The 22,254-nt window shown below is 39.2% G+C and overlaps 1 protein-coding gene across 5 annotated transcripts; it reads left to right on the top strand.

Moving 5' to 3' along the window:
- The first annotated feature begins 773 nt into the window (after window positions 1–773).
- Window positions 774–22,148, top strand: meox2a (mesenchyme homeobox 2a). Of its 5 annotated transcripts, none has more exons than XM_041987058.1 (7): window positions 774–1,072; window positions 1,283–1,579; window positions 2,369–2,424; window positions 3,139–3,353; window positions 13,833–14,410; window positions 18,262–18,434; window positions 21,205–22,148. In XM_041987058.1, exons 4-7 carry the CDS (start codon window positions 3,259–3,261, stop codon window positions 21,421–21,423), a joined length of 1,065 nt encoding a protein of 354 aa, XP_041842992.1. In that variant the 5' UTR covers window positions 774–1,072; window positions 1,283–1,579; window positions 2,369–2,424; window positions 3,139–3,258; the 3' UTR covers window positions 21,424–22,148. The 5 variants fall into 5 exon arrangements, with proteins under 5 accessions (XP_041842992.1, XP_041842991.1, XP_041842993.1 ...); XM_041987057.1 differs by having other exon boundaries at window positions 2,347–2,424; XM_041987059.1 differs by having other exon boundaries at window positions 2,347–2,424; window positions 13,189–14,410.
- Window positions 22,149–22,254: the final 106 nt, after the last annotated feature.

The raw sequence follows: 22,254 nt of genomic DNA, 5'->3' as shown, positions 1-22,254 counted from the left end.
GGTGCAAACGTCAAATGTTGCTTTCAGGCTGCAGCTATCATCAGAGCTATCAAGGATTCTTAACTTGATTAAAGAAATTAATTGAAATATACTTTATTTATCTCAAAGCAAAACTGGAAAGTTTGAAATTGTTCAGCAGTAACCTGGAAAAGAAGGTGAAGTGAGTTTAGATTAAACTTGTAGGTCCTCCTCCCTCTCTGCTGTGCTTCAGCTCGCCTCTGAAAGCCCTTCCTTGCAAAAGAGTGGTGCCATTCACTCTTAAGACTGGTGATGTAAATCTAATGTAGGATTCTTGTGAGATTTAATAACGGATTGCAAACCATTCAGATTTAAAGAGATGAATAAATACCGGATTCAAAATGAAGCAAATCCAGGGAAAGGATAACCACCGAGACAAGCTACATATTAAAACTAATCACAGCAATATAGACTATTATGATCATATATTGAATGTGATGAAACTCACTGCAAAATTTATAAGTGCAGCAGTTTATTGACTGTCAAAGTTGGAATAAGTGACCCAATTAATCTTCCTGAGGTGATGGGAGACTGATACAGACAGCAAAAACTTTAGTTTGTGAACATCAGTCAAAGTTATGTTGTAAATCTATAGACAATAGAGGTGTAATGTGATTATAAATACAGATAAAATAAATATAAATATTGTTGTAGTTCCTGGAGCTCATTGATAATGATCAAAGTTTACTCTAATAACTCATCAGAAGAAACTTTGCAATCTGCTGTATGTGTGTGGACCTTCTGTTCTTATGTGATCATGGTATTTCTGCTTCACTGCTGCAGGAAGTCCCTCCTCCTCCGCCTCCTCCTCCTTTTGTTTTAATGAAGCCCCTGGGAGGTTCTGGAAAGCCCTGGAACTGAATGCAATCCATCCCGTCCAAACCGCCGCCTCCTCTTCAGTCCCAGTGAGCTTGGACCAAACCCTGCTCTGCCTCCTGCACATTGCCCCGTCGCTACGGCAACTGGAAACAGGACAGGACAGGGTCCTGCTGAAAACAGGGCTATGGTTTCAACAGATGTCACGACACACAAGCAGGAGAAAGACTCGACTTTGGTCAGTTTTTACTGTGACTCTCCATGGAAATGATCCACAGGCAACACATTTTATAGATTATCTTTTATGCAGCGGGGGTCATCATATTTAATAAAAGAAAATACTTAGATGACTTCAGCTATCTTGAGGTGCCACAACATAAAATACAGGAAATTGACACTTCACTGTATAACAACCTATCTAACCCTGGCTGCTTTTGCACCCTTACAGCATGCCTCTGTATCCTCCCATTGTCCTGGCCATGCGTCATGTCCACACGGCTGAGGCCTGTTGCTCCGGTCTTCTGATTGGGCGCTGACATGGGATTGTTCTAGACCACAGTTAGGGGAAATGCTTGGGAACTCCACTCCCCAGCGTGAGAGGAGATGGAGAGCAGAACAGCTCCCTGGAGACTCAGCCCATGACCCCTCTCAGTGCAAAATATGCAGAGGTCACAGAGTTTCTGTTGGGCAAGAGCTAAATCTGACTGACACTGAGCAGCAATAACCCTTGACTTCATAACTGCTGGTAAGACACAATATTTATTTACAGACAGATAAATGTCAAGCACATAGTTCTGAATTTTCAAACACGCCTTCTGTAAAAATGATCTGTGATGTAAACATATGGAAGTGAAGAATCTCCATTAGAGCAAATGTTTCAACTCCCCCTGTATGAAACCATGAATCTTACATCATAGGATAAAATAAAGTCCACTGAGCAGTTGGCTTAATGACATTTAACCTTTTTTAAAGGGGTCATATTTAACTTGCTGAACTTTTTGAAAATGATTGGTTTAAATTGTTCTCTTTAATCGTCTTAATTACTGATGTTATTAAAATTATATTATTTTCTAATTCTTTCTATAAGTGTGATTATTCTCATAACTTAACTATTTGTAACTGAGCAGTTATTGGTAAATTAGAAGGCCACTGCTAATTTAACCTTGATGGCAGTTTGAACGTCTAATGCAGCTGCCCTTTGGCTGTATGTCTCTTTAAAAAAAAAAAAAAGGTGTTTGAATATTAAATAATACCAATATCAGATACATAAGATTAAAATGACGTTCCTGTGTAGATAAAGTCTCCCACAGTCCATGACGGTAGCACAGACATAAACAGCGTTACACTTGCTTAGCTAAGCTAAGCTAAGCTAGCGCTACCGGCATCATCATGACTGAGCTGGGAAAACGAAAAGCAGACAGCAAATATAAAGAGAAGAACATGACACCCAAGTTGGAAGAGTTATATTTTTTTCATAGAAAAAAAGGGGAGAAATTTGTGTTTATTTTCAAGCTCCAGTGTCATCTCACCGCAGTCCATCCTAACATGGCCAAGGAGATTCCCAAAGGCTCACCAATTCCTAAACAAAAGGTAAACTGCTTGAAAATATCCTTTTTCTGCCAATTTAAAAATACATATTCACTAAGCTTTACTATAGTAAGGGTAACGATTAGCATGTGTTCCACTCACTTTATTAAATACTGTCTTGGTTTAACATTACACTGTGCATGGTAAGTAAAACTGTTATAACACGTACAGCCATCACAATAATTTAGAATAGTTATAAAGAGCACTGGACCCTAAGACATTAAAATAATTATAAATAGCTATCCACAATCCTATGTGAAGGAACTTAAGTATTGCATCTGTTGCCTTATCTAAAGGATTATTAAAACTCTTCTTCTAAATGTTGTGTAAAATAACTGTAACTTCAGTGTTCAGTTCTCTAGGGCTTCTGGGAACACTTATTTAAAATCTGCTGAATGTATCTTGTACAAACTGAACGTGTTTGATAAAAGCTTCTCCACCCTGTCTATTTAATCATACCAAAAGTACACAACTAAATGTAATGACTACACAAGGCTGAGTGAAAATGAGTCAGTATTAGATTACATTATTTGAGGTGGATTTCATTTTGTACGTTTTGGTCAGCTTAGGAAATAACCAGACCGTTTTCTTTTTCGTGTTGTTAGATAATCATGCTTATACATTATCCTCAGCTACATTTATACACACATATGAACATGAAGTAACACCACAGACCATACACTAATAGGTTGGTGTGTACTTTACCCCTACATGCAGAAGATCACAGACCTCTTTTATTGACTACCAGTGGAGGTCACTGTTCTCCTGCATCACACAGCCTGACCTCAGAGCAGTAAAGGTCCCTGCACCTTCAGGTCTTTGGGTCACATTGTGGAGATGCTCAGAAGTAACTGGGATGGATCTTTGAGGTTAAGACCTGCAACTGCTGCAACATCAAACACAAGGGAGACAGCTGATTATACAGTTAAAAGGTGGGTAATTCTTATAAATGTGAAGCAAAATTACAGTTGACTGAAAGATGTGAACAGTGAGATTTATTTTTAATTTAAGATTAGTGTCAATGCTATAAATTAAATAACGTTTCCCCCTTCATGTTGTTCAGTATGTTAATATAAACATGTTTTTTGTCCCATTGAGTAATGTCAATATTTCTCAACGGAGTCCACTGAGCTGTGCTGTTTTTACAATTGGCATTTTATTATGGGCGTCCAGGGAACTGGTTAAACTTTCAAGTTTGTTTTTGTCCTGTTTCAAAGACATTTAAAACAGTTTTTGGACCATAAGCGAAATGAATGGCTACCACAACATTTAATCCCACAGGCAGTCGTCACAAAGAACATTCACAACATTCACCTCACCTAAGTCTAAATAATAGACAGTAAATTGGTGCAAAGAAATGTTTTATGGAAAGCAATAATTTAAAATGCAAAGACAAGAACAGAAAATATAGTCAAGCAACAACGTGTAAACTGCTAATGTAACTTATCTACATCTTAACTGATAATGATCAAAGTTAAAGTTTATCTGTTTGGTTCCATTAATCATCTATATTTCTGCAGTGGAGTTGTTCTTTTGCCTTGGTTCAAGGATCTCTTTCTGTTTTTTTGTTTTTTTTGCCTGCATTGGAAAGATATTGTAGGTTTTATCTCCTCATATATATTTTAATTCCGCCATAATGATTTGTTCATTCATTTCCTATACCATGAGGAAGCTAGAGCCTATTTCAGCAATTAGCAGGCAAGAGGCAGGGTACACCCAGGTGTTTTCAGTTATTTTTATTGATAAGACATATGAGCCGATTGCCAATAGGATTGGTAAGATCATAATTTCTCCCATCTTTACAGTGTCGCTAGCAAGCACGAGACTGAGTATAATGTCACTCACACCCAGTCCAACCCTCATTTCATCATAAATTGCCAGGAAATGTGTTTCTTTGCATTTTTTTTTCTTTTGTGTGGTTGAAAACCATAAAAAAAATAATAAAAAAGCTGGCCCCTTTGAAGCAATATATTAAGAAATGAGAGGTGACTGGATGTTTTTGCACAGGACTGTACATATTTGTGACCTGAAGCAGGCTGATAGGAATATAACTATTTTAAACTTGCTTAAAATGTTAAGCAAGGTTCATGTTTCACCTGTTAAAAAGAAAAGAAAATAATGCACGGATATATAAACTAGGTGAAAAATGTGTGGTGGAGACCCCTGGTTGTGTTGACATGGAATGGTGCCTTTATCAATACAATACCTAATACAATGTCAAGTACAGCTTTAATTAATTATTAAACTGGAGACATACAGAAAAGTGAAGTGAAGGTTTAACCAGGCATGTTAAGTATAAATGCCTGTAAATAAGAATAAGAAACCTGTTATTAGTACCTCATTGGGGAATTAAATCTAAATTATTTTCTTGGTTTCCACCTGATATACCAACCAGCTACAATAGAGGAAACCAAAATCTTTGTGCTCATAGACACAAACTTTGTTTAAAATCTAATTTATTTGCATCACTCGATGTGCTTTCAAAGTTAAATCTTTATTGCAAGGTTTTGGTTTTTATTGTATCTGATAGCTTTGTCTGCCAATTAAAAAAAAAAAGATTTTTGAGTTACCTCTAAAAATTTATGCTTTAACAAATAATTTTCAAAACACCAACTTAATCCAGTAGAATACTTTACTCTCCACAGAAACAATCCCATGGGTCATGTTTTTAAAGGTCCCATATTATACATTTTTTCAACAATTTTTTATGTGTGTCAGAGGTCCAACAACATTGTTTTTAAAGTGTATTACCTCAAATTCAGCCTAGGTCCTTAGTTTCATCCATTCCAAATGTAGCTCTAGTGTCTGAGGGGTACGGGTCAATGGCCACTACCAGGAGCAGTGGTTATTTCTGTATGTGAGATCACAAAGGGAAAGGTCTCAAACTCACCTGTTTGATCACACATTCGCTAAAAAGTGGAGCAAGCATATGAGAGAGGAGACAGAATTTTCTCATTTTTGGGTCTCAAACTCAGGCTATGAGAACACATATGACTGTTAGAAAACCTTCAGAAAGTGAATTTTGCATAATATGGGACCTTTAATGATGGAAGAAATGACCTTGTTACATTCAGTGGATCAGATTTTTTTATGGTTGCGTTCGAAATGCAAAAATGGTGCCAATAAAAGTGACATGGGTGTAGCACAAAGTATGAAATTTTGTCTTCACACACACACACACACACACACACACACACACACACACACACACACACACACACACACACACACACACACATATATATTTAATTGCACTCATGTAATTTTATTTCCAAATCATTATTCATAAACTAACTAGGAAGTGACAGATTGTAACATGGTGTTTTTACTTATAAAGAAGATAATCAGCAACTTGGTGTTCATGAAAGATTATAAAAATAATGGACTTTATCTCTTCTAATCTTAACCAATATGTCTTTATTCCAAATCCTACCCAAGTGACAAAATTGTCCAAACTATCATTTCATTAAAATAATGTGAATAAACAATTGTCATATCGTGACTTTGAATATTCAGAGGTGCAACACATCACTGGATGACCCCCAAATGAGACAGCCCAGTCTGTTCATGCCTAAAATATGTAAGTGAGTCCATTAATTTTCCCTTAACCAGATATTTTTAGCTTCTAGACACTACGTCAAGTTGCCTCCTAATAAAGCCTCTGTTATCCTGTAGCGACTATCAGTGTCATGTAGTGAACACAAGCATGTGGAAAGGAAGAAGTTTAGTTTTGCCACCTGTAGGCAAGACTTTTTACACACCTGAACCCAACCATGTCACTCTAAAATGAGACTTAAAACAGGAATAAAAGATAGACAGGAAAAAAGGACATTTTCAAAGTAGAAATAAAACAAGATGTCCTGTTTTACAATCATCTGTGATTCCCCGTAAAACCATCAAGCCTCCAATTTTAGACTTTTACACCAGCTAAATATGATTAACAATTCTTTTCTAACAGTCATCCATGCAGTTTTGTGCATGTCCACAACATAAATAAAAGCATCCCAGAACACATGCCAATAGATTAAAGTGCGTGACAGTTTCAATCTGAGCTACATCTGTATAAAAACTACTGGATGCAAAGCCCAACATACTTCACAAATGTGCAAAGATATGATAAAAATGACCAAAAAGTCTTGGTAAACAACTCTTCTGGCTAAATCTGATGGCAATTACCTGCAACTTAAGTTCAGAAAAAACAAATCAAAACGTCATCAACTGAAAATTATGTCAGTATGTTACATGATTTATTTTCATAACTATGTTGTGGTGGAAAATGCTGGATTTTCTTCTGAGACAATGGTTCCTTTCGAGGATCTGAAGGATCTGAGACAGGAAGATGTGAGCAGCAGAGAGCAGAGTTAGCTTCCCAACTGTGGTTATGGTTAGGCAATAAAACCACTTTGATTAAAGTTGGGAAATATCTTGTTTTTGGTTAAATGTGAATAAACACATTGGATCTCGAGTGATTGTAGATTTTTCTTTGTATTAAACCAAACCACAGCTTCCCAGAACTTAGCCGGAGAGCTGCTCGTGTTTTAACATATGAAAAAGCTGAATTATGATACACTGTAATGTGGATTGCAAGATGTTTTTGAAGAAAATGGGTTGTCAGTGAATGTTTACTGGTGTGTTTTCCATTAGAGATGTTGCACATTAGTCGTACTGTAAATAAACCTTATTTCTAGAAGACATGGTTGCAAATGAGAGTATCGCTGATCCAACATAACACAAAAATCAAACTAATGGAAGAAAGTCAGAATTAAGTGTTAATGAGCTTCACCACACTGACTTATCATTAGTCAGAAAACAGGCCTGTCACCCTGATACTAACTCAGTGGAACAAATTCCTTGGGAACCATCCAGAAATCCCTAGGAACCAAAAGAGAGGAGGAAGCCGTTAAATCATAAAAGGTTGACTTCACTCTTTTAAATGATTTGCCTTATTGGAACAGCATGTTGAAGCTGGACCTTCACAGGGATGCTGGATTGATGCAATATGGCAGAAGTCTTCCACAGTGATTGGAACGAGACTGCAGCATTACTGCACGCGCTGTAGTGTGGAGCAAGAATTTTACAGTGCAGGCTGGTTTTGGTTGGGCCGCGGGTGAGCGGGCAGTCCGATCTAACAATAAAAATCACTAATGACCCTGATTATTGAAAAGTCTGGAACTGGTCCCCGCCTGGCACCTATTTCTATTCGCTTGAAGTCGCTGAGGAGTGTGAAGGAGGGCGTTTACAAATTTAGTCTGGGAGGAAACAAGCTTAGTGCTGCGACAGACTGAAGTCGAAGCTACTTTTGGTTTTTTGGCGCTTGTACTGAGTCCAGATCTAAATGGAGGTTTTAGTGTGGTGACCCCGGGCTGTTTGAGGTGTGGTCTGACTTGGTGCAGGGGCCCTGCACAGCATCACACATGTCTGCCCAGGCTCCAGTGCTTTCAAGCTGGAGACGGCGGGGAACCTTCGCACCAGGCAACTCCAACCGTCCCTCATTATAGATGATGATCTCACCCTGGCAGTCCGTGGCCATTACAGACTTAGAAAATGGCCACCTAAGAGCAGCACGCGTTTTAGATGACACCAATAAACGACAAAACAGTCTGAAGACACATGATTTTTTTTTGTCAGCTTTACATCACAGCTGATAGCACTAACATCAACTTTTAAAAGAAAAAATACAATTATTATTGGCTTAATTATTTTAGTTTCCCATAACATGTGTAACCCTCAATTTACCGTGACATAAAATAACTAGACCTCAATTTAACAAACATCTTTGAACCAGTATAATGAATTCTGTTTAAAAAGAAATCTTCCTCAGATGTTTTTTATACCCTGATGCAAATTGCTTAAGATTAAAAACCCAATTGGTACATTAGAATTGAAATAAGGCAAGTTTCTCCTTGAAGCTCCTCGCCGTCTTTCCCTGAGAAGGCTGCTGTTCTCTCATGTAATGGAGCTGTAAACGCAGACAACATTTACTGTCTGTCGTTGTCATATATCACTGACATCGCGCTCTCCTCCGTACCGTACAACTGCTGTAAATCTGCGGCTGAAGCTTGAAAGGAAATGAGCAGCGACAACAGTTTCCACGCCACCCGCAGATGTTCATCTCCAGCACTGTCACTGTCAGGGAGATGTGCAATTTATCTCTGACACTGAGGCATGTGAAGATGTGTTTTTGCATTGTCACATTTAAAATGTTTGCTTTAAATAAAGAGTTTGACAAAAGGTCACTTTTTACTGCTTCACATTTTTTCTGCATGTGAATATTTGTGAGAGGAAAACATAAGCAGACTCAGTCTTTAAATCTAGATAATGTTCTCTTTTTTTATTAAGGCAGAAATCTGTTATAGGAAAACCTCATTACATAGGAATTATTACATTTTCTTTAAGATGTATAACTTTTACAGCTAGTTCTAGTCTTACTGTGCTTGGCTACATGCTTTATATATTAGGAGAGGGTCGCTGGGTGGTACAAGCTCTGAAATGTTTCCATATTAGCCGGAGACTAAAACAAGAGGAAAATGTTTAATAATGACTGCATACACACACGAGTCTTTTAAATGCTCATTTTACACTCTGAAGCGGCGAGCTGCATCAAAGCGTTTCTGCTCTGAAGCGTATTAAAACATCCGGAGCTGCTAAGTTTAGGAAAGTGAGTGGCCTCAGAAACAGGATTCAGTTTTTATTAAAGGTCTATTCAAAGCTTAAATATTTTGTTCATGAGTTGATGGGGTTTTCATGTTCTAAAAAATTCTTTTAGGTATTATTGTCGGTGATACCTGCTTTTTTTTTATTATTATCATGCTGTATTTTAACCCTGGTCACAGGTTTAAAACCCAATATCAACATAAATGTGAAGTATTTGTACCACAAAAGAATTCAGCAATTATTTTTGCTCCAATGGAAACAACATTTTTATAACTATAACAGTATTTTATAATTATATATTTATTAATTATATTTTAATTTACTCAAGTATATTATTATGTAATATTTTACCATTTATTATCAATGGACTTTAAAGGCAATTTGCAAGCAGGAGAATTTAAAGTGAGCATGTAATTTTTAAAGCAGAGACTGCATATTTTTTTTAATTTTGGCCAAAGTGACAACCTGTCACTGCTGTTGGGTGTTGCATTTCTGCAGTACGAACTTTATTAACTTTGAGAGGGGGGTTTGCTCATGCAGCAAACGATCATGTTAACTTTGAATGGATGTGGGAAAGGCAGCGAGGTGTTTGCTTGCTTGTTTGCTTTTGATGACAGCAGCACTGAGCTGCGTTTGCTGTAATCCTTCCTGCTCGTGTGACTGACAGCCACAGGTTTAGCAGCAGGTCTACCTCCAGTTTCCGTCTACTCTGGTGAAAAAAAAGTGGAAGAGGTGAAACTTTAATGACCCCTTCAAATTTTTTTAAATTTCCTGTTTTAATTTAATTGGGATTATAGAAAATGTGAGATCAATGCCAGCAGTTGCAGAATTATGTCAGAGATTATTTGAGACAATATATTTTCACCGAGTTTCTTTCCTGAATAGGACCAGAAAATCATCATGAGACACTAAACCCTTCATTGAATCTGAATTGATGACATGAATTTTGTAGTGACACTTAAAAAACATAAACGTGCAAAGATTAATTTAGATTGATATGGAAGTTGCCAATATTATGTTTTAAATTTAAAGTATTGGCCTGATCCATGACTGTGCATTCCCATCTCTTACACAAACATGCTTATTCACACACTGAGTAATTTTAAGTCATGGAGCCCACAAGGGGCAAAGACTGACTGAAAACACCCACGCCACAGGCCATCAGTGCTGCAAGACCAGCGACAGGATTGAAAACATGTGTGCATTAATACCTGCTCAAGGCCCTGGGCAAATATATAGCCTGGACTAACCTGCTAATAGCCTTAATTTGTAAGATAAACAGTAGAAGAGTTTGACACTCACTCACCTAAGGTGCTTTTCCTCCGCTGCACTGCCTCTGCTGCCTTCAGTGGCTTTGGTGGGACTATGAGGGGTGGAGGGGGGGGGGGGCGACAGCGGCAAAGTTACTGCCTGCCTCCGCCATACTATCTGTTAAAGTAATTTTCTCTCAAAGAGGAATTAATTTCCTTTCTCAGGCGGCCCACAGAGTCTTTGGCACAGCCTGTGTCGTCCAACTGGATCCCCAGAGTGTGGAGTTATTGTGGCTGTTTCCCCGTAAAACCTGGCGAAGCCATGACATCTGAAACAGCCATAAATTTACATTTTGTTTTATCTTTTAGTTTAGTTTAATTTTGAATGTGTATTCCTTAGATTTAGGCTGCACTTAGCATACAGTACTCACGGCAGGTTTGCTATCACTGCTTTCCATAGTTTCAGCAAATCATATGGAAGACAGTATGTTTATGATGGTTTTTATCTTTATTTTTCCTAAGATGTATTAAATATTTATGCGAAATGTCTTGTAATGTTTATATATTTATCTTGAGAACTCTTAAATGTATTCATCATGTAACTGAGCACTTTCAAACTCTTAAGAATTGTCCAATTATCCCACATTTAGTCACATTTACACTGCAGTTTAAACTTTTAATCCTTGTCATGTTTGTCTCTGGAAGCATTACTATATATGCAACATTTATAGCTATTTTTAAAAGTAATGTCTTTTTATAATATTTTAGTTTTTTTTAATTTGTCATACTGTATATTCTAGTTACTGAGAATAACAGACTCTAGTGAGACATTCCCAGCTATTTACCAGCTTTTTTTATTTCTGTTCACTACAAGGAATTTTATTTATTTATTCATTTTTTTTAATGGACAGGCTGATTTAGTGAGACACTGACATGAGGATCAAAAATGTGCGATACAAGTGTTTAATGTATTATTAAGGTCTTAGGCAGTTGAAATATTTAATCTTACATAAACTTAAGGGATTTCCAGGACTTTCTTTTTGGTCATTCATGACTCTACAGGCTTAAATAAATGTCCAAATAATTTAAAATAATGCAATAAATTGCTGCAGTGAGCTAAGTATAATTTATTAATCATATTTAAACACAACAAATTTTGACCAACATGATGCGCCTTGGGAAACATGACAAATAGTGAGCTAAGAAAAAAAAAGTGAGAAGTTAAAGTTAAGAATTATGGTTTTAAAACATTAACACATAAAAGATACAAAAAATAACTGGAAGTAATTTAAAGTGACATATATTTTCACTATGGATTTAAACACCTTTATTAAGGAAGACATTGGATTTGTCAACTCCAGAATTTGGGAAAAATTAATTAAGAAAGGTCTGAATGGGGATCTGGATCTCTGTTGAGAACAGGCGAACAAGCAAGAAATCTGTAGACCTGATAGATAAATTTTGATAAATCTATGCTGTAAATAATAAACAAGATTTTATTATTACTCTTATACAATATGGATAACCAAGTTATTGATGCCATGATGAGAGAATTACATATAATTACCAGTCAGGAGTCTATTTGTAGTATTTTGAAGCAATTGCTAAAAATTAGTTCCAAATTAAACCAAGTGTGAGACAAACAACAGTAACCTAAACAAAAACAGGGTTGTGGCTTTTCCTTTTAATTGATTTAATTTGATAAAATATACATACAAAGTTAAGGAGAGAGGAAAAATCTTGGTTCTTTACATATGATTGCCAACAGGAAACAGTAGAGAAAAAACAAGATAGAAAATCAATGGTTTAACAAGATTCAATAACCTTCTTTTCTACTGAGGTTGAGAGAAATTCACAAACATCCACTAAACATATTTCTGAGGGCTGTCAGTCATCAGCAAAAATAAACACGTGTCATCTGCATAAAAGAGATATCTCTTTTGAAAATTAACCTAAGAGGGAGCATAAAAAGTGAAAAGTGAGCTGAACCTTATATGGACCTCTGAGGTACGCCACAAAGGAGGTCAAAGGAGCCAACTTAAAAGAGTAATCACCAAAGTTTATAGAAACGGATCAGTCTGTGAGATAAGACCTAAACCAATTTAGAGCAACGCCGCCAACACAGACGCTCCACTCAAGACGGGGGATAAGAGTGTCATGACCCAGGCTATCAAAAGCAGCTGTGAGATTAAACAATACAAGAGTCAGCGGTGACTCTGTGATTAAACATTCTTAAAGGGGCTGCAATTCGATTCAAAACCAGACTGAAAAATGTTATAAAACCTTTCTCCATTAATTTAGATGAAAAAGGCCACGTAAACAAGAGATGGGTCTGTAATTATTACAGGCTTGAGTTCAATAAAAACATTGCGCTGGCATCTGCAATTGTTAATCTTTCGATTGTGTTGGTACTTAGCAGTAATTTGTTAGGAGCCAATCATTTAACACATCGATTTTCTGAAATAAACACAGTCCTTTGACTTCAAATCAAAAATCTGTATTTATGTGTTGACAGATTTAACGATGTGTTTCATTTCAAAGCGAGATGAACACAATTTGGGTGTTTTTTTTTTTTTTTGGCTTTTCAGTATTTAACTGAGGTAGCAGATAGTCTACTTATATGACTAAATATTAACTCGTTTTTATTGCTATTAAATCCAATAAATAATATAAATTCAGAGGCCAGTTGAAGCTTATCAGACAAACAGCCAAAAAAACAGGCAAAGGAAATCATTAGTGGCAGCAACAAAAGTCTTTGCCTGCTTCTACAAGAGTAACAGCATTTAAGCGGGTCAAGATGGACAAAGACAGGGTGACATGCTGAGTTAACCCTTGATACCTCTCCCCCTCTACATCTCCACAGCTCCCACTTCCCCTCACATGACCTGCCTTCCCTTCAGCCCCACCCATGAACCATTAAGGCTGTTTTCTTGAAGAAATAACAAAAAAGGGGTGAAAAAAAGAGAAAAAGATAGCCACCAGAGGTCAGATCCAAGTCCAAAATAAATTGCCTTCTTTCCTGAGGCTCAGCCATTTTAATAGTACAGATTTATTGTGCTGTGCTTTTTGGAGGGTGATCATATGTATGTGGTCAGTATGCAGTGTATGACCCAGCCTCCCTCTCACGTTACACCCTATTTATAACATCCCCTCCGCCGGCTCCCCTCGTTCAGCAGTTCCTAGGAACCTCCTTGTGCTTCCAGCTTCCAGCTCCGAGCTCCAGTCCCCTGTTCTTCCTGACATCTGAGAGGCTCAGCTGCAGCTCGTCCTGGGCTAACTGTTTATCCTGTACAGCTTGGCAACTGGGCCACATGCTCTGGATTACCACATTTCAAAGCACATTTTACTTTCTGTTCTGACTATTTCATTTTTCTAACTGAGGGGGAAAAGTTTTGGAAAAGTCAAAGGAAGAAAGAAAAGCAGCTGGATATGTGCTTGTGATATTTTTCTTTTTGGTTGATTCAGTAACTTTCCTTCTTTGTCTTTCCCACCTCACCTTCGCTGGAGGGCTGTGTGTGTGTGTTTGCACATGATGGATCACACACTGTTCGGCTGCCTGCGGAGCCCCCACGCCCCGGCTCAGGCCCTGCATCCCGCCTTCACCCAGTCTCCCCTGACTCTTCACGGACGCTCGGATCACGTCTCCTACCCCGAGCTGGCCTCGTCCTCGTCCTCCTCTTCCACCTCCTCGCCTTCCCCCTGCATCATCTCCAGCTACCCGGGCGACGACAGCCTGTTTCCCGGACAGCACCACCACCACCCCCACCGTGGTCACTTGTCCTCCCAGCAGCATCACCACCCTCCTCAGCACCATGCATCTTGGCATATCCCACAGATGCCGTCACCTGGCGGCAGTACACGCCACACTCTTTGCCACCCGCACTCCCACTCATCCCATGACAACCTGCCCACTCCTCCAGACCTGGGCCACCCCGGTGCACCCAGTATGTGCGCCAGCACCCCCAGTATGGGCAGCGGCAGCACCCCTACAGGGGCCTCCTGTGTGCCTGCAGACTTTGGCAGACAGACTCTATCACCTGCCGAGGCAGAGAAGAGGAACGGCAAAAGGAAAAGTGACAGTTCAGGTAAGAGGAGCAGGGAGACGAGAAAAGAGGAAACCTGGAACGATTGTATGTTATTTCTCTCTGTTTTTGACACATTGCACAACCAAAGACCTTCTGTGAAATCCTTTGAAAGCCTTTTTTTTGTAAGATAAACACTTTCATATAAACAAAAACATTTTAGAAAATTCCAAGCAGGGTTTAAGAATAACACGGACATCTGTACATGTCACTCTGAATCTTTCAACAGCACAACTGTTAGGAATTCTGCAGCTCTGATAGAAAAACAAAAAAATCTGTCAGAAAAGCAGTTTGTAGGTGTCGGCTGACACGCAGCGAGGCGGCAGGCAGAGCGGAGCGTGGAACAAACAGCCACATCATAACTGTGTGGGCACATCTGACTGCTCGCATGTTTAGTTTAAAAATCACATCTGGTTTGCTGTGACACTCTTCAGAGGGCAAAGAATGAGGCGCACAGAAAAGAATTAATGTCATGGATTGTAAAAAGCAACACCGGCGCCTTGTGCTGCACTAAACGCCCCGGCAGACGCAGACTTCTCAGACTTTTTTTGTTTCTGGTCTGAATCTTGAGATTGAAATAATACACAGCCAGGAAGGCTGTTCTAATATGAGAGTGAAGGAAACAGAGTCAGGGTGTCACATTTTTTTAAAGGTTTAGATAGTACATTGAAAAATTAATTTGCATAAATTTTGGAGATGTCCTTATTTAAAATTTTTCATTGATCATAAGTTCTTTAAATACCCCAAACAAGCATGAAAATGTTACTTAAAAAAAAACAGGACACTTTTATAAATTGACCTCGGCATGTGTGGCAATAAACTTCCAAAGTGCAGTGGACTTTAAAGCCATTTACAAACCAGTGTATGACTTTATAAAATTTGTAATTTACACCTTAATGTTACTGCAGGTGCAATCATCTCCTAAAAGTTTCCCAAAAAGAAAAAAAATATATACGTACATGTAATGTTTACTGTAATAAAATGGAGATACGTTCCACACATAGACATTAGGAGCAGTAAATTCGTGTTTCCAATCTTGGAAGATTTTTTTAACGGTGCTCAAATAAGAGAAATCCTCCCTTATGATCCACAGAACATTTCAGACTGCAATCAGAAAATAATCAATCACAGTGTGACAAACCGCTGGGGTTGGGTCGCCAGAGATCTTGCTGGGAACGTGATATTAGTGAGAGTTTCATAGAAACCCGCGCTGGACGTTGTGTCTGTCCTTTTGAGGATTGCGGAGCCTCAGGACCGATCCTGCAACCTTTTAAAGGCCTCTTTGTATTCACTGCCTTCACACTTGACCGCTGATATTCCCTCATGTGATTAGTTTTCGCCTGAGATGCTGGTTGAGAGGGATTTTTTTCTCTCCCTCATTGCTTACAGCTACTTTATGAAGTTCGCAAATTATAACAGAAAAACTCTTGACTGGTTCCCATTAAAAAAGAACACAACTGTAAATAATTTGGCGTACAATTCACATAAATATGTAATTTAACAGAAACTCATGTGACAGCTATGTGAGCTGAAAAAGGTCAAAATTATGTAACTTTTTAGTTTTAATGTTTATTTTGTGTTTAAAGTCAAATATTTCACATGCAAAATGTTGCACCTGCACACTTTCTTTCTTAAATCACTTGAAAACTGAGCCCCTGCCTCTAAATCCCACTTCCCCTGCAACAATGCGTACTCATTACATGAGCCGTGCGTTCTCACCACGCTAACACCAATCATGCTGATTATCGGGGCTAACTAGGCTGCTGACTCAGTCAGCTGTCTAAATATCAGACTGCTGCCTTTTGCATGTGATAGAGCTCTGATTAGGTTGCACCATCTGGACCAGAAACCTGAGCGAAACCCGAATTTAGATACAGAAATAATAACAAAACCTGAGAGCTCATTTCCATGTTAAGTTTTTTACCCTCCTCATTTTTTTTTCTCAAATATGAAGCGTCTCAGCTTTCTGCTTCTAATACCCAGTTGTGATTGTTTCCTCAAGCAAGGCCACAGGGTGAGCTAATGAGATGAGTCAGGGTGTCTGGTTTCAGGCTAACCTGCTCGTTTTTTGTGGGCATGCTGGAGAAATTTAGGCCTCGTAAGGGCAGAGTGTCTTAGCTGAGTTTATAACGCTGTCAAGGGAGTGGTCGTCCTTTTAAAAGTTACCAGATTTTCTGTGTGGAACAATAAAAAGGTGCTTGAAGTCTTACTTAAGTCGACTTAAGCCGAGGCATTGTTATAAAATGAAGTAGTGGAGAGCCGGATGCCCCTGGCTGGCATTCAGAGTTTCTTTGAAGCTTTAAATAAGCTCTGCGGCTGTTTGAGTTTCTTCTTTTGAATACAAGAAAAGGAAAATTTTCTCTAAGGAATACACACATGTTGATAAAAATTTAAGAAATCGTACTCTTGCATCATTGTTCTGTGAACTTTTCAAAGTTCATTTGGGAACCCTAAACGACGTACCCCGTCTGGGTTGTATATTTTTCTCATATTATTCCTTCTTTTTTGTGGAGAGATGAAAGTTACAGCAGAGACCTAATTGCTGTGGTGTAGTGGCTCTGTCATAAAAGCCTGCCGCTCGTTTTAACTCCAGGCTTGCTGGTCTGGAGCAGCTGGCTGTGTTATACTTTTATTTCTCTTTACACAATGTCTGTGTAAACCAGAGGGAGCGGGTGAATATGTCTGAAAATGTCGCACTTCAATCAGTCACTCGCAGTTTAGAGCTCTCGGTTTGAAATTACAGGGAGGGAGAGGCAGGGTCAGAGGGGAGCCGGACATGAGCTGTGGGTCAAGAAAAGATATATTTCGTTTGGTAAAACACATGTGGAAATTCTCCTAGTTTATATATCTGTTTGTTTGTCCTTGGCATGCAAATATAACTTGCAGAACAGTTTCAGTTTCCCCCTCATCTTCTCCACAGACTGTTAAGGTAGTGATTTTGTCCTAAAAACACGCTTAATTAGAAGGAAAACTCTTCTTGCAACAAAAAAAACAGAGCCAACGGGGGTCCATAAGGGGAGAAATCTTAGATGAGGAGATAGTTTCTTCTCACCGTTTGGGAGTCTGGCTCCTGGGCTGCAGGATTATTTACAGCTTGGCTCGACGCAGAGCTGCTGGATTAACACACGCTACAGAACCGGACCACAGCTGAATTAGCATGCGATTGTTGCTGCCTTCAAGTGCAATGTGCATCTGAAGCGAATCCAGCAGAGAAACCACAAAAGCTGCTCACAATAGGAAAGTTTTGGAAGGGCAAATTAACCATGTGTGTTTTCTTTGGAAAGTCTGAGGAGAAAGTATTTTGCAGAACTGATGTGACGATGACACAAGTCTGGGATTTTTTTTTTTTTCATAAGCAAGTGTATGATCCCTTTCTGCACTGCATTTAGTCCTTAACTCTGTACTGTTATGCATGCACAATGTTTTTGCCTTTTTAGTTCTAATAAATGCTCATTTTAAGGATGAAATCAAAGTAGCTACAAATAATGACAGTTTAATTTAGTAGATTTTTTTCTTCCAGATTCAGTAATAAAATTGTACTGGTAGATTCTCTCTTAAACTTAGACAAATTAAATCCATACTGGCAGCATAAAAGCCATCTTATTGTAATAGCACAGCTGGTGGAGTCATCCACACATGTGTAGCCGCCCTGAGTCCTCCCAGCCACTTAAAGTATTCATAAACAATGACTGAACAATAAAGAGTGACTGACAGCCCTCATTGTTTCCCTTACCTTGCCTCAATTCTTCCCCTGCCGACTTGCACCTGCCACATAACATTTGCTTTATTTTTATTTTTGTTGCATATAAATCCACCCTGAGAGCAACACAAACCTATGTGGTGTTTGGTTTCAGAGTCCCAGGACGGGAATTACAAGTCAGACGTGAGTAGCAAGCCCAGGAAGGAGAGGACGGCCTTCACCAAGGAGCAAATCCGAGAACTGGAGGCCGAGTTTGCCCACCACAACTACCTAACCAGGCTAAGACGCTACGAGATCGCCGTCAACCTCGACCTCACTGAAAGACAAGTATGTTCCCACCCACCGCTGCCTGCTTCCCCCTGGGTTCAGGCATTATTAAACCCTCTATTAGCACATTAATGCCATGTTGTGAAAACAAAAGCTACCTCAGGACTACAAGGAAGTTTTTTAGCTGGCTACTGTGTTTTTGTAGCTTCGTTGTGAGGGCTATTGTGCTCCAGATGTGGCTGTGTGGCAGGACTATCATATTCCAGATGTTCCTGTCTATTCTTTCAGGCAGGCCACAGTCAAGACAGGGAGATGGGTTAAAGGAAGTGCTGTCTAGCAAGTCACTTCCTCTCTCCCACCACCTCTGTAAGTACAAATTGGTCTCTGAGCGTGGGCCGCTCACTGTAAAATGCAGGCACATGAAATAAATAACAGGAGGCAAATGGCTGGGGGAAGGAAGTGCCGTGCAACCTGGTGTTCTATGACACCCTCTTGGAAGCAGTAACTCACACTTAGGTGATGCCTTGTCAGTGATTTTTGCTGGGTGACAATGTAGATTCAATGCAAAAATCAGGCCAGAGTTGAAAATGCTTAGTTTCAGGGGATGTCTCAGAGGTAAATCCCACAATAAAAAACGCTACATATATTAAGTTTTATATTCCTCCTTAAAGTATAATATTCATTGTACCATTAGGGACAGGAATTGCGCTTTTTTATATCTGTGTCACATTTGGTTGAAAATGGTGAGGAACTTTTTACCTAGTAAATATATAAAAAAGTCACAATATTTTCCCTCCCTATTTAACCTCGTCACATTTCCTTCACGTTCAGTTCCTAAACCTGAACAAACAGCAAGTGAAAACAAAAGAGGAGTTTAAGCCAAAAATACTATGTGAGATAGCTATCTCACATAGTATTTTTGGCTTAAACTCAGATCTGCTGGCAGACAATCCCGTATAACTCGGAGAGAATTTCAGAAACCGCCATGAGCCTGTGCTGCAGCGTGTCATACACAATATGACTCGATAGGTGACACCCAAAACTTAAGAATGAGCTGGTGAATATTGCAAAGGCTCTACAATCAGATGTAGCTAAAAACATTAACTGTGGCGCCACAAACAAAGCGTACATGGACATTAAAAGAAAATTCTAATGTAAGAGGCTTTTTTCTTTTTTTACTGAAATCATTCATTGTTATTCAAAAATGGTCCCTTTAAGTCCAGAGCGTGATGTTTTATGCAGGAATGACCTCTTGTGCTTTTCTATATTAAAGCAGACCTGAAGAAGCCTGAAGTCACTCCATTTGTCCGCTGCTTTTCTTCAGTCAAAGCCTGGATGTGAAAAAACTGTTTGAAACAGAATTTATAACTATTTTACTTAACTGAAAAAAAGAGTGGAGGTTAATTCCTAAAGGGAGCATGGATGCTAAAAAAGTGCAACACTCGCTGTGCAGTTTAAAGATTCAGATTCCTACAAAGCGAAATCTGCCTGTCAGCAAATAAAAAAGAAAGTCCTGCAGGTGTGTTTTAAGGCATTTTCAAAGACGTGAATTCTTACTCCTCAGTCTAGAAGCACCTGTAGAGTAAGGCTTGAAAAAATGTCAAATGCATCATAAAGTTTCTAAGTAACACAGAAACTGAGTCCACATGGCCATCAAGCACAGTTTGCCACCTAAAATCCACTGCAGCCCAGAGTGCTGCAATTAATCTTTCTGCAGCCTCAAAATGTGCTTAAAATTTCTTCAGCTCACGCACCATACACTGTGTGTGACTTCGGTTTTGTCTGGGAAAATATACAGCGAGAGATAGTGAGGTAAATATTGGCAATACAGTTGGTTGGCCACGGCACTTGATTTATGTTACGTGAGCTGTTTGGAGAAATCTGATGGATGTTTAAATGTCCTCGTAGGCTGTGAAAACTGGAACATTTTTTAAAGACAGCAGCGGGGGAGTGTCAGACCAAGACATCTTGCATGCTTGGAGTTTAGATCGGTTTAAATCCAGACTAAAGTTGGTTAAAAATTAAACCCCAGTATAAATCTGTCTGTGACATTTCATTAAAATATTGTAAAGCTAAAACTTAAAACCTCCTTTCATCCTGAGTTGGCATAAACTGAAGGTTTCAATTGTAAACTACAGCACATGAATTTAGTTCTTTTTTCTTTTCAATGCACAAGGTTGCCGTAAAATAGGTTAGCACGTTTGCTACTTAATCGCAAGATTTCTTCATAATCTCACTAAAGGTGTAATTCCCAGCAGTGCAGGTACACCAAGAGTCTCAGTAGTGTGTGTGCGTGTCTTGAGAATAACAAGTCTGGGTTGATACAGAGCCATAAATAAGTGACCCTTTGCTGCAGCCCTCACCCCTCTCTTGCTTTCAGAAAAGGCCCCAAGGCTTGTAAAGAATCTGCGGTGATACTCAGCACGGCGTACGCCCCTGACGTTTTAGACAAACGTTTGTGCTGTCAACTAACTTCCTGACCATGTGACCCGCTCGGTCCCCTCGGAATGACACTCCCCAAAAATAAACCAGCTCCACCCTTTGTGACAGGGCCCACCACCTCCCCCTCCTTTCCTCCAGGCACATGTGTCGACACTCAGGCAGCCTCTGCTGATACTTGACGTGTAAACCGTTTTAAGCAACAGCTTAATCATCAATCTGAGAGACGTAAATACGTTAGAGGCTGCTGAGTCAGGGAAAAACAGGTAGATGCCAAGTGGCAGATGGAGCTGCACATCCACACATAAAAGAGAAAGTCGCTGCCTTGTTGTGCTTGTTTGCTTTCTCTCTCTAAGGACACTGGATATGACGTGTTGTCTGAACCCTGTAGGTGAAGGTGTGGTTCCAAAACAGAAGGATGAAGTGGAAAAGAGTGAAAGGCGGCCAGCAGGGGGCAGCGGCTCGAGAGAAAGAACTGGTGAATGTGAAAAAGGGAACGTTGCTGCCGTCAGAGTTCTCTGGCATTGCAGCGCTGCACCACTCGACAGACTCCTTAGCCAACGAGGACAGTCACGACAGCGACCAGAGCTCTGAGCATGCTCATTTATGACGCATTCACACATGTCCCCGACCCCCCCACCACCAAAACGTGGGCCCTGCCTCGTCCTCAGGACCTTCCTTAGAAGGACTGCTGTTTGCTGATTCGCCATCGTCATACAACGATGCTAAATAAGTGTAAAGATACAGAAGAATTGCATTTGTAAGGAAATGATGTCATCATGCAGGCAACATGTAAATTTCAAGAACTGAGTGCATGAGTACCAATGGTTAAAAAATCTTTTTGAAAAATGCCCAAAAAAGCATATTATAAATAGTGAAATGTGATATCTTGGTTATAGGAAGTTACTTAATATTGCAGTGTATTTTTGTGCTCATATTAAGTTGGACTGTTAACATTCCATGTTGTGTGTATTGAGAGAAGCAGGCTAATGCTTTGATTTGCACTGTTGAACTTACAGTCTGCACCTCGATTGGTTTCTACTGTATAAAATGTACATTTCGATGTAATTGAGTCATTGATCCAATGAACTGCCAGGAAATCTAATTTGCTTTGCTAATATAAGTGATCTGTAAATAATTCTTAGTATTGTCTTACCATAACAATAATTCTATACTCAGACTGTTCAGCTCATGCAGTAATAAACACTGACAGCTCTTTAGCTGATACTTTTCTGCCTGAAGATGACATTTTGCAAATAGATCTGACACCCGAAACAAGGATTTTATTAAATCTTTTCAGGGACTGTTGCAAATTGAATAAAAACTTAACCAGTGGTTAATAGAATTTCTTATGAATAACCTTTTTTCTCCTCCATTTTTACAGCTAGCCGTCCATGTGGATCCAGGGTGATGAATGCGTATTCCACCACGCGCGGCTGAA

The sequence above is a fragment of the Melanotaenia boesemani genome, chromosome 6 (genome assembly GCF_017639745.1).
Source record: "Melanotaenia boesemani isolate fMelBoe1 chromosome 6, fMelBoe1.pri, whole genome shotgun sequence".
Taxonomy (NCBI): Eukaryota; Metazoa; Chordata; class Actinopteri; order Atheriniformes; family Melanotaeniidae; genus Melanotaenia; species Melanotaenia boesemani.
Note: the sequence above shows the minus strand (reverse complement) of the source record. Positions and strands in the feature narration are given on the sequence as shown.

Coding starts and splice junctions, on each gene's coding strand:
- meox2a (XM_041987058.1), top strand. CDS start 3,259: ATGCTCAGAAGTAACTGGGATGGATCTTTGAGGTTAAGACCTGCAACT. Junction 14,411..18,261: donor AAGGAAAAGTGACAGTTCAG/GTAAGAGGAGCA, acceptor GTTTGGTTTCAG/AGTCCCAGGACGGGAATTAC. Junction 18,435..21,204: donor TCGACCTCACTGAAAGACAA/GTATGTTCCCAC, acceptor TGAACCCTGTAG/GTGAAGGTGTGGTTCCAAAA.